Source organism: Camponotus floridanus, unplaced genomic scaffold (assembly GCF_003227725.1).
Source record: "Camponotus floridanus strain SB8 unplaced genomic scaffold, Cflo_v7.5 scaffold36, whole genome shotgun sequence".
In the NCBI taxonomy this organism is placed as follows: domain Eukaryota; kingdom Metazoa; phylum Arthropoda; class Insecta; order Hymenoptera; family Formicidae; genus Camponotus; species Camponotus floridanus.
Window position 1 is genome coordinate 1,554,040 of NW_020229503.1, and position 11,496 is coordinate 1,565,535.

The window sequence follows — 11,496 nt, forward strand, 5'->3', positions numbered from 1 at the left end:
AATCAATATAATATATGGAAAATTATTCATGCACTGGCTATTTGAGGCATAAAGCAAGAATTTAATTCTAAATAAATTACATCTCAAGTTTTACAAGTTACATTTACTTTATTATTAATTTAATTAAATAGAATTGAAATTAGTCCTTCGCTATATGAAATATAACTATGATATAACATATTACATATATGTCATTTTCTATAAGAAAATTCTAATTAACTTGCCGATAATATTGTTATTTAGCACCTGTAATAATCAATTTTGTTGCATTTATATAATATTAATAAAAGTGCAAATCTTGTGAAATTTCTACTGTCCATTTGCCATCAGGTTGCATCCGCAGATTCTGTTCGGTTTCTGCGGACAATCTAACATCAAATTGCACGCGCAGATCCTGTTCGATTTCTGCTAACAGTCTGACATCAAGTCATGTTAGCATTGATAGCAGATCCTGCTCAGTTTCTGCCGACAATCTGATATCCGATTCTGTGAGCAGGTTCTGCTAGCAGATTAGAAGCAGAATGAGGACGCAGTAGATGTCATTCTGCTGACATGGTTTGATCAAATCTGTTGCCAGTCTGTCGACATACTGCTTACATTTTGCTTATTGGGTATTATATGGTTACCCAGATAGCACTGGACGTTCCAAAGATGTTCATTTTAAATCCAGTTTATATCCGTACGTCCACGAACATAAAATGGACATTTAAAGAATATCCGTGTTGGAATTAAAATGGATGTCTTATTAGCAACATCTTTTGGATGTTCAATTTATGTTCGCATTTGAATTTCTTATTTATATGATTTTACATTTATTATAAATTTTATATTATTAAAGCAATATTCTTAATATACATTAATGTTTAATATAGATAAAAAGATTGACCAATCGTTTTTTCTTTTACAATTAATATATAAATAAAAGTTGCCCTTATTAATATATAAATAAAAGAGCCCTTATTAATACATAAATAAAAGAGCAAACTCAGATAGCACATATGACTAAAAGACGACTAAAAGATGTCTTTTGGTTTTTTCTACTATTTGGGAAACATTAAAAATCAGTATTTTTATTTTATTTGATAAAGATGTTAAATTGCGCATGTGCGTTACGTCATCTTTATCATATTTGGCGCCAAAACTTGGCGAAGCGCAAGGCATGAAGCCGAATCTACATTAGTCGTATCGTAACGTCGCAAGTCGTAAGTCGTAAGCAAATTGATCAACCATAATCGATTATTTCAAAAATAATCAACCATGATTGGTTAATTTGCCTACGACTTACGACTTGCGACGTTACGATACGATTAATGTAGATCCGGTTTGAGGCCCGTTCTACAATGAGTCGTAAGTCATAGGCATATTGATCAATCATGGTTGATTATTTTTGAAATAATCGTCTATGGTTGGTCAATTTGCCTACGATTTACGACTCATTGTAGAACAGCTCTAGAGATAATACCTACGACGTATCTCATCATACGTCTTCGCAAATATGCGCACGTGTTGAATGCATATATATAGTACTCCTATATTGCTAATTCAGTAGGATGAATGAGCGTAAAACATTACGGTGCAGACGATACCTTCTCTCGCACAGTTAATCTGTTTTAGCACTTTTGCGCATGCCTCGGACATAGCATTTAAATATATATATATAAATATATATAAATATAGTCAAATATATATATGGCATGCCTCGGACATAGCATTTAACCTAATATTTATATTTGTTACGGAGTAGAAAAGAAAGTATGTACAACGTTCACATCAAAAATTTTTTTTCGGTTTTTTATAGATTTGATTAACAAGAAAAAATTTATAAATAAAATAATAGTGGGTAATAAAATATAAAATAATTGAAATAAATAGAAGAGTTAAAATTAATTAAAATTTATTAATATTTTCATCAATAAGTTGAAATATGAAGTAATAATCAAACAATGTCAACAAAATGTCAAGGTGCTGCTTGAAAACTAAACTTATATTAATAACTAAACTTTATGAATGCAAAATATAGAAATAAAGCCTTCGAGTAAGTTGCAAATAAGTAGACAAATTATTGTTTTAAAACTAGATTTTTATTAGAAGTACTTTTAGTTTTGTAGCTAAAGATTACATTTTCAATTATAATTGACTGTACTGAAAGTTTGCAGTGGAAAGCAGGACATTTCATATTTTTGATATAAAATAAATTTGGTTTTTCGCCTGAAAATTGTAAGACAGCGTATAAAAAATGAAAAAAAATGTTTCACAAATAAGTATTTGTTTTTTTTTATTATTAATATTACAAAAGCTTAATTATTAGTATTATTAATTACTTAATATTGCAAAAGTAACTATTACTAATTCATATTATAAAAGTAAAAATAAAAAAATATAAAAGTATAAACTCAAAGTACAAATTAGTATATTATTGATTATTAAATAGAACTAATTTCGTAAATTTTGTACAGATATATTTATCTTTTTCACAGATATATTTACATTTTATTAGCTTTATTAGATATATTTACACTTTATTAGATATATTTACATTTTATTAGCTTCATGAAAAAGTCTTGTGTTAACATATAATTCTATTATATATTTACACAACTGAGTTTGATGATTATCTAATGTATCTTGCAAACATACATAATCATCCATTATTTGATTTGAAAAAGGTCCATTGCCTATTCGATGAAAAATTGTATGGACTAAAAAGCGTTTTATATTGATTTTATTAAACTGATTCGAATATTCTCTGATAATTTGCTCAGATATCCTACACACATCTTTTGATAGTATTAAATAAGGCCCTTCATTTTTTAATTTTGATAATAGTGGCATTTCAGTTCCAATTAATTGATTTTTACACACATAACAATTAACTATTCGTTGAAGTTTATAACTTATGAATCCAGCAATGTACTGAGTAATATTGTCAACATATGCGGTCAAATCCAATAATGATGTCACATATTCATGATCCAACGCAATGATTTCATTTAAATTTTTAGCATCTCCAATGGAATATATTAAATTTTTAAGTCGAGATGAGACGTGCAGAATTCCGATTCCATCGAATAGACAATTGCCGTTTTCAAATTCACAAAGTTCATTACGAATTAACAAACGTTTGTAAGCACTTTACAATTGTAATGCATTGGGATTGTTATTAAATCCCTCACAATCTCCTATTGAGGAAAAGAACATTTCTAAATAATCTTGTGATAATTTGTATGTTAACAAATAGGATATTTGCAAAAGCTTTAACTTTTGGAACAATGAAAAGATGTTTCGTAGACAAACAATCAATCCAAGAAAGCTTGTTTTTCTATTAGTATTTAAAATAGATGTGCCAGTTTCATTACACAATGAAATAATATATTGTTCTAAGTTTTTAGCATGTATTTGCATAGTTAAGTAATTGTAGATCAGATGATCCATCAATAACACGATATCACTGTCTAACAGTCGAAGGGCTTGGCAATAGTTTATCCCATGTTTTTCTTATAATTATAAGATTTTGGGGAATAAAAGTGTACAGTTAGAACAAAGCTTCGAAGCGCTGGAGAATAATGTCCTTTTTTTTTTTAATTTCCTACATATAATTTCTTTTATTTTTGAAGGCATTATATCCTAAATAAAAATAAATGAAATAATATGAAAAATAATAAGCTATACAAATATATTTTAATCTGATATATATATATAATAAAAAATCATGATTTTTTAAAATTCTGTTCCCATTTTTTTACATCAATGTCCTGAAATTAGATGATCAACAGTTTATCATCTTACAGACCATTCCAAAATACGTTGAATATCCTGTTATCAATTTCAATGATAGAATTTCAATTATAAAATTTAGCTTACCAACATTACATCTTCAGCATCTTTCGAATCAATCCTTTTTTACAGATACCATTTGCTGCAAAGAGACGATTTGTTTATTTAGTCTCCTATTCGTGTCTTGTAAACGTTTAATTTGTTTAGACTTCTTCTTATCAGTCAGCTTCACAAATGATAATGTTCTTTTAGCTCTTCGAGGAGTTGCGACATCACACAGATCAATTTCAGATATACATCGTGCCTTTGCAAACCGACGTTTTTCCACTGGAGTAACGGACTCTGGAATATCAAATTGTAGAGTATTGAACTCTCCAGTAACAGGTCTCTGGAATATAAGTTGTTCTTCATGATCTTCATTATTTTCAGTATCTGAAATAAAAAAAAAATTTTTATAAATAAATCGATATTAATATTATTTTTAAATGTAATTTCCATTATATTATCATTTTGTGATTCAATATCAAGTATATAAAGCACATTACTTCAATAAAAATATATTTATATAAAAAATATTAATTGTAAAATACAACAAACAAATTACCAATATTGCTGTTTGATGACGTCAACTGCTCTTCTATTCTGTCATCAATAGTGATGCTATCTGCAAATGTTTTGGGGGAAATGTTTGTCGCTGTCTCACCATTATTTTCATGTTTTCTAAAAGAATTAAGGAAAAATTTATTTCTGTAAATAATTATTAATACTCATCTTTTTCAATGCTTTTTTATCATATCTATAGTGATTTACAGGTATAGTGATTTACAGGTTTTCTTTTATTGCTTCAGTTGTATTTAAATGACTTACTTTCTTTCACTACTGGATGTAGAACACCTATTGTAGGGATCGCTCCACGATGTAACCTTAGTCTTTTATTTTTTATTCTAAAAACGCTGGATTCGAAATGTCTAGTACAAATATAAACGTTTGATACATCATCCTATTCATTTAGCCCACACGCGTTTAGCCACTGTTGATGAGTGTGTATCAATGTAAGACTTTTTTTGGAAAATCTGAAAATAAATTTCTTTTATTAATCTTAATAGCCTAAATTTTGAAAAAAAAGTTAACAAGTATATTGAATCATGAAGCAAAAAAGTAAGGATTATTAGCATAAATTTTTTTCCACCAGTTGCATTTTTAAAGAAAAAATGTTTGACGTCAAATAATTTTAAAGCATTATGATTCCATTTAATGTTATTTTTCTACGAAAAATATGATTAAATAAAAAACATTTCTTTTAATTTCATTATCTCTTTTGCTTCGCTCTCACTGTAATTAAACACTATTCAACAATGAATTTTATACTTATCGATGTAAAACAATGTTTTCGTTTTTATTATATTTATTCTCACATAAATAGCACTTTTCAACCATTCTTTGCTTTAAATGAAATTTATTATAAAGAACGTAAGAAAACGTGATTGACGCGAACGTTGTACTTTTCTTTCTATTCCGTACTAATATAAATGTTAGGTTAGGTTAAACGCTATATTCGAAGCATGCCATCTTCTTCTTCTTTGAATTTAAATGGCCACCTCTGATCTTCTTCTTCTTCTTTAAGTTTAAATGGCCACCTCCGAAAAATGATCGTGAGATTCAGGCCAACAACAGGTGTAGTTATGATAAACTGAAGGTGGTAATATTAAAGTATAATGGTATTAAATCTGCAATTTACAGGATTTTAGGAAGGAAAGGAGAGCACATATAAGTCCAGGGAAAGGTTCCGCCAGTAGTTCTCGAATTTTGTAAGGTTGTGTCAAACTCTTGAATCTTCTAAATTGATTGAGGAGGAGAGTCCTTTGTGTGCTGAATAGAGGACAGCTCCAAAAAATGTGGTCTGCGTCTTGATACCGGAATCCACACTGGCAAGATGGATCTGCAACCAGATTACAGCGGTGTAAGCTGTAGTTGAGTGCGTAGTGGCCACTTCTTAACCTGCAGCAGGTAACAATGCTCTCTCTGTCGAGTTTGAGTTTGTGGAACCAAGGTTTCAGTGTGATTTCATTGAAGGTTGCAAAGTAAGACACTCCTTTGTTTTTCCCCTGGATTTTAAGAAGTCTGGAAGAGGATTCGATGTATCTTCTTCGTGGAATAGAGAAGAAGTCTGAATGTGGGAGTTTCTTGTCCGTTAGCTTTCCTGCTGAGACGGCCTTTTTCGCTAGAAAATCTGCAGTTTCGTTCCCAAGAATGCTTGAGTGAGCCGGGATCCATATGATAATGGCTTCTAAACCGTTAAGTTTTATTTCGTAGAGCTTTTGCTTTATGGAAAAAATGATATAGTTATAGGAATGAGCCATGTTAATGGAGAGAAGGGCGTCTGAGACGCTTTTGGAGTCCGTAAAGATGACTGATTTAGAAATTGAATTTGAATGAATGTGTTCAAGTGTGTGAAGAATGGCAAGGGCTTCAGCAGAGAAGATGGAGGAATAGGGCTGCACTCTGTACATTAGTTGGAGATGAGGTGACGGAGAGTAGATGGCAAATCCTACGTAATCCTCGGGGTTATTTTTGGAAGCGTCTGTGTAAAAACAGGTGTGAAAATGGATAAAAGCGTTATAGATGTCCATAAAGATGAGTTGCGGTACAGAGGCGTTTTTAATGTTTTCTGATTCTATTGGAGAAGTGATGATGACAGGAGGAAAGAATGTCAGTGCGTCGTAATTTGTAGAATAGAGTGCCGGGAAGTCGAATTTTTTGATATGAGTTTTCATGGGGAGAAATTTATTGAAAGTTTTGAAGAGTAAAAATTTTTCCGAGGGGTTGGTTTTGCGGGTTTTACGTGAATACCAAAGGAGTCCGAAAAGTTTATCAATAAGGGGATGAGAATCCAGGGCAAAGATTTTGAGAATGTATCTGGAGGTTAAGTATTCAAATCTAAATCTTAAAGGACCTTCCCCGGCTTCCGCGAGGACCACATTAGTTGGCGTAGTTTTGCGCAAGCCTAGGCATGCTCTAAGCGAACGGAGTTGTATGCTTTCGAGGTGACGCAAGGAGGAAAAACTGTTATATGGAAAGGAGAGGCAGGCGTATTCCATGGATCCTCTGATCAAGGATTTATATATGAGTAGGAGGGAGAGGGGAGACCCTCCCCACCATGTACCTCTCAACATGTTGATGATGTTTAGGAGTTTTGAGCAGCGAGTAGTAAGCATCTGTATGTGCTGGTTACCAAGGAGGCGGTAATCCAGGATAACTCCAAGGAATTTGTGAGTGTCTGATGATTGAATAACGGTGTTGCAAAGGTTAATGGAGAAACTGCAAGGATTGACTCGTTTCTTGATAAAAACTATGAGGGAAGTCTTTGCGGGAGAGACATTAAGACCTCTGGAGGAGAGGTATTTAGAGGCTTGATTCGCCGAGCTTTCCAACGCCACCAGGGTCTTGTCGATGTGACGAGAGCTGACAAAGATAACGATGTCGTCTGCAAATTGAATCAGTTCGCATTCTTTACCTATATGTTTATGGAGTTTTGAAACATAGATGTTAAAGAGGATAGGACTAAGAATTGAGCCTTGGGGGACACCTTTGTAGGTGTAACGAGTATCAGATACTTCTCCGTTGTAAACGAATTGGAGATTTCGAGAATGAGTAAGGGAATAAATGAAGTGACACAAGACTGGAGGCATGCCAAGGTCGATAAGATCTGAGATGAGGATGGACGGAATGACGTCGTCGAAAGCGTTGGAAAGATCGAGGAAAAGACAGGCAGTGGAAGTGCCTCTGATGAAGCTGGTGTGTATCTCGGTGGTGAGTATAGATAGGTTATCATGGGTTGAACGGAATTTACGGAAACCAAACTGTGAGGTGGGAAGTCTTTCATATTTCTCGAGCCACCAGTCGAGTCTGATGAAGATTAACTTTTCTAAGATTTTCAGGTAGCAAGAAGTGAGTGAGATGGGCCGAAATTTTCCGGGGGAAGACTTGGGAATAAGAAAGACGAGTGAACGGCTCCACGAGTCAGGAAATTCTCTAGAGAAGAAGAGATCGTTTAAGATAGAAAGAAAGAGGGGGAAATATTCCGACGGCAAGTTGGAGAGGATAAAGTAGTCGATCTGATCAAGGCCGGGAGAGGACTTTTTGTTTTTCAGGGGGAGACAGACATGAAGGAGTTCGTCGAGGCGGAAGGGATTATCAAAGATGAGGTAGGAGTGAGGCCGGAAGGGGGGAAGATGAGTCCATGAGGGTTTGTATAGGCATGATGGGGGGGAGATGGTGTTGATGAGCTCTAAAATAAGTGGGGGCAGCTCTGTTGGAAGATAAAGGAGGAGGCGAGGTGGTGAGAAATCTGTTCTTAAAGCTCTTGATGACTCTCCACAATGTAGGTAAGGAGGTTGTAGAAGTGATGGATTCACAGAATAGTCTCCAGCCGGATCGTTTGGCGTGACGGAAAGTCTTTCTTGCAAGAGCTTCTTCTTTTTTAAGAATAAGGAAGTTCTGATTGGAGGGGAGTTTACGGAAATTATAGAGGGCCCGCTTCCTACGATCCACCGCCTCCTGGCAGGATTCGTTCCACCACGGGGCGGGAGAGTGGGTGAAGGCAGAAGGCTGGGTTTTATGATGGTTGAGAGATGTTTTTTGGGGTGTTTGATGATTGGGGGTGGAGAAATTATTAGAAACTTGTGAGTGAGTTGAGATGAGGGAGGTGATTGTATTAAGAAGAAAATTATGAAAAGTTTCGTATTTGTCGATAGGAGAGAGGGCCGAGTTGACAAGATCAGACAGTAAGGGAAAAGAAAGCGAAAGAGAAGTGTGGAGAAATTTACGATTAAGTTTGGAAGTTTTAAGCTTATGGGAGAAAAAGGAGCGGGACTGAATAGGGTAATTAAGGTTGATTATAGTCGGGATATGGTCGCTACCAAGTAAATCGTCGTAAGAGAGCCAAGAACAATAAGGTGTTAGGCCAGAGGAGACGAAAGTTAAGTCGATGACAGAGGGGGTGTAGGAGGAGTAGGAGAAGTAAGTGGGAGTTCCGTCGTTGATAGCGGAGAGTGAAAAGTCTTGGGAAGCGTCTAGAAGCGCGATTCCCATAGGGTCGGAGCGATGACAGCCCCAAGAGGCATGGTGAGAATTGAAATCCCCTGTGATAATGGTATAGCCTGTTGTAGGAAGGGATTTGAAAAGGTCTTCCCATATGGAGAGGGGAGAGGAGGAAGGATGTTTATATATGGAGATGATATGGATATCTGTGCGAGAGGAAGGAATGGTTATTGCAATGGATTCGAGAAGATTATCCGAAGAGAAAACAGGGTAAAGTTCTGTGAAAGGGATTGATTTCTTGACAGCAAGTAACGTGCCGCCAGATTTATTTGAGGGGCCGTCTTTGCGGAGAATATTGAAGTTTTTGAGGGAAAAGGTTTTTTCTGGTGTAAGCCAAGTTTCAGAGATGGCTAGGATATCGAATTGATCACTAATGTAGGTAAGTGAATCTTTTTTGGTAAGGATACCATGGCAGTTCCATTGAAGAAGTTTAAGGTTATTTAAAAAGGATTTACTAGACATGTTAATTGGAGGAAGGCGGGGAAAGATTTTCGAGATTAGTGGAGAGATTGCGAATGGATTGGATGATGGTAGGAATGAGGTCAGAGGTATTAGCAGAGTTGAGTAACGGAAGGAGCTCAATGATGAGTTGAATAACAAGTTTGGTAGTATCTTGAGGAGAGATGGGGAGGTTAGATGGGGGAGAGGGGAGAGACGGGGTGGGGGTCTTATTGATAGAGTAATGAATGGGGGGAGGAGGAAGGTTAGTGAGGGAAGAAGAGGGAGGGTATGGAGGGAATGAGACAGAAGGTCGAGGAGATGCAGGGTAGGGAGGGGAGTGGGAGGAGGAGTTCGGATTACGATTGACATGGTAGTTATGGGGGAGGGAGTACAAAGGATGTGATAGAGGGGGAGAAAGGGAGGGGGACAAAGCTTTCCTTGGGAATTACGGCTGACTCTATAAGGAGTAGGAGGGCGAGGGAGAGGGGGGGGAAAATTCTTTGCGACTTGTGCATAGGTAAGGTGTGGAGACGTGTAGTTGTGTACGGGGGATGAGGTGAAAGGTTGCGAATGAGAGGCATGGCTCATGAGATGTGGTGAGGAGCGTGGTGAGTTAAATGAGGGAAAGTCTTCAGAGGAAGTGGAAAAGGAGGAGGGAGCTCTAGTACCTTTTAGTATTTCCCTTGCGTCGACGAACGTGATATTCCTGTAGGCCGCGTATTTTCTAATGTCTCTTTGTAGCAGGACCTCCGGGCAGGTAGATGAATCTGCGCGATGTTCTCCTTGGCAATTGATGCACTTAGGAGGGAGATCTTTCCGTTGACATGGTTCTTCTTCAGGTAGTGAATGTCCTTTTTCACCGCAGTGAGCGCATCTAGGTGAGCTTTTGCAGTTTGTTTTTATGTGTCCGAATCTATAACATTTATGACAAAGTGTAACTCTTGCTATATAGGGAGACACCGAGTAACGGACATGAAACAAATAGACATGCTTGGGGATTTTTTGTCCTTCGAAGGTGATCGCTACAGTGAGAGAAGGAGTGTAAGTAGTCGCAGAAGCTGAGGGACTTGACGTTTCCGAGTGTGTTTGGGGAGGTGAGGTACCTCTACGGTTTAGTCGATTGACTGCTATAATCTTAAAAGGGCTGGTAATGTCTTGTAGAATTTGCTGGTCGGTGAGATCAGGCGGAACGTCTCTAATGATAGCTTTCCTGGAAGTGCGTGAAGGAGGAATAAAAATTTCAAAATCTTTTGCTGCTAATATTTGCTTGTTGACGGCGGCGTTAGCGCCTTCTCTAGTTTTGAAAAAGATAGAGGCTTTGGAGAAGCCTATTCTTTTGATCTCTAAAATATCGTGAAGTCCTGACTCACAAGCGGCTTTTCCTACTGAGATAGGGTGAAGCTTGGATTTAGGGTTAGATGAGCGTTGAACGTGAACTTCAAAGGGTCCTGCGTTACAGTCCGTGTATCTGTTATTGCGTATCACTTCTGTGAGTGATGTCGCTGAGCCCAGTTGAGATATTTGGTGGGATGAAGCACTAGTTTCAGAGGCTGATCGTGAGATTTTAAGAGAGGATTGAGAGGCATCTTTCTCTTCTAAAATAGGTCGTTTACGAGGTGTGGATGAGTTTGCCTCAGTGATGAGAGACTTGAGGGCAGCGGTCATGTCTATCTCTTCTAATTCCATGTCCGAGGACATTTTCGAGAGGTAATGTAGATAAAATTTTTTTTTTTTTTTTTTTAAATAAATTTTTTATTCTTTTTGTTACTTACAGATACCAAGATGACGTGGTTATTCAGTCTGATAATGAAGGCCAGATGACAATATGCTCTCCAGGGGTCAGGGGATAGGAGGAAGGGAGGGAGTGTTACAAGGCACGGCACAAAGGCCGAGGCCGAGAACAAAGGCACGTGAATGCCCGTCGTATATGTGGCTTTGATGTGCTCGATTACAGATGAACCGCCCAAAACTTAATATATCCAGCGGAAGCTCTCAGTGAGTTAAACGAAGGTTGCTCGATAAAGGCACTCGAGGTAGCCCAGAAATGGGCTGGTTTATGAAACTTTGCGGAAGCACTCTAAAACGCGTCACTCTATGAACGTATCCAAGATGGCGGTCCCCACCTCTGATCTAGAAGTGATCAGTGTAGAGAACCTCTAGGAGAGAGAATGGACAACTGAT

At 36.6% G+C, this 11,496-nt stretch overlaps 3 protein-coding genes across 3 annotated transcripts; all 3 read right to left on the reverse strand.

Moving 5' to 3' along the window:
• Positions 1-3,712: 3,712 nt before the first annotated feature.
• On the reverse strand, positions 3,713-4,782 carry LOC112637052. The gene is made up of 5 exons (XM_025410919.1): positions 4,750-4,782; positions 4,642-4,703; positions 4,379-4,494; positions 3,862-4,206; positions 3,713-3,752 (listed from the first exon to the last, which is right to left on the reverse strand). The coding sequence occupies exons 1-4, from the start codon at positions 4,780-4,782 to the stop codon at positions 3,890-3,892; spliced, it is 528 nt and encodes a 175-aa protein (XP_025266704.1). The 3' UTR covers positions 3,713-3,752; positions 3,862-3,889.
• LOC105255877 lies at positions 4,642-7,716 on the reverse strand. Its single transcript, XM_025410948.1, has 2 exons — positions 5,190-7,716; positions 4,642-4,847 (listed from the first exon to the last, which is right to left on the reverse strand). Exon 1 carries the CDS (start codon positions 7,461-7,463, stop codon positions 5,496-5,498), a length of 1,968 nt encoding a protein of 655 aa, XP_025266733.1. The 5' UTR covers positions 7,464-7,716; the 3' UTR covers positions 4,642-4,847; positions 5,190-5,495.
• A 252-nt stretch (positions 7,717-7,968) lies between these two features.
• On the reverse strand, positions 7,969-11,013 carry LOC112638733. The gene has a single exon (XM_025410920.1). It carries the CDS (start codon positions 11,011-11,013, stop codon positions 7,969-7,971), a length of 3,045 nt encoding a protein of 1,014 aa, XP_025266705.1.
• Between the last annotated feature and the right edge of the window lie 483 nt (positions 11,014-11,496).

Excerpts from the sequence above, each read along its gene's own strand:
- LOC105255877 (XM_025410948.1), bottom strand. The coding sequence starts at position 7,463 with ATGCCTCCAGTCTTGTGTCACTTCATTTATTCCCTTACTCATTCTCGA.
- LOC112637052 (XM_025410919.1), bottom strand. The coding sequence starts at position 4,782 with ATGAATAGGATGATGTATCAAACGTTTATATTT. Across the intron at positions 4,704-4,749 it reads TGTATCAAACGTTTATATTT|ACTAAGGTTACATCGTGGAG; the intron begins GTACTAGACATT and ends AAAAAATAAAAG. Across the intron at positions 4,207-4,378 it reads GTCATCAAACAGCAATATTG|ATACTGAAAATAATGAAGAT; the intron begins GTAATTTGTTTG and ends TTTTTATTTCAG.
- LOC112638733 (XM_025410920.1), bottom strand. The coding sequence starts at position 11,013 with ATGTCCTCGGACATGGAATTAGAAGAGATAGACATGACCGCTGCCCTC.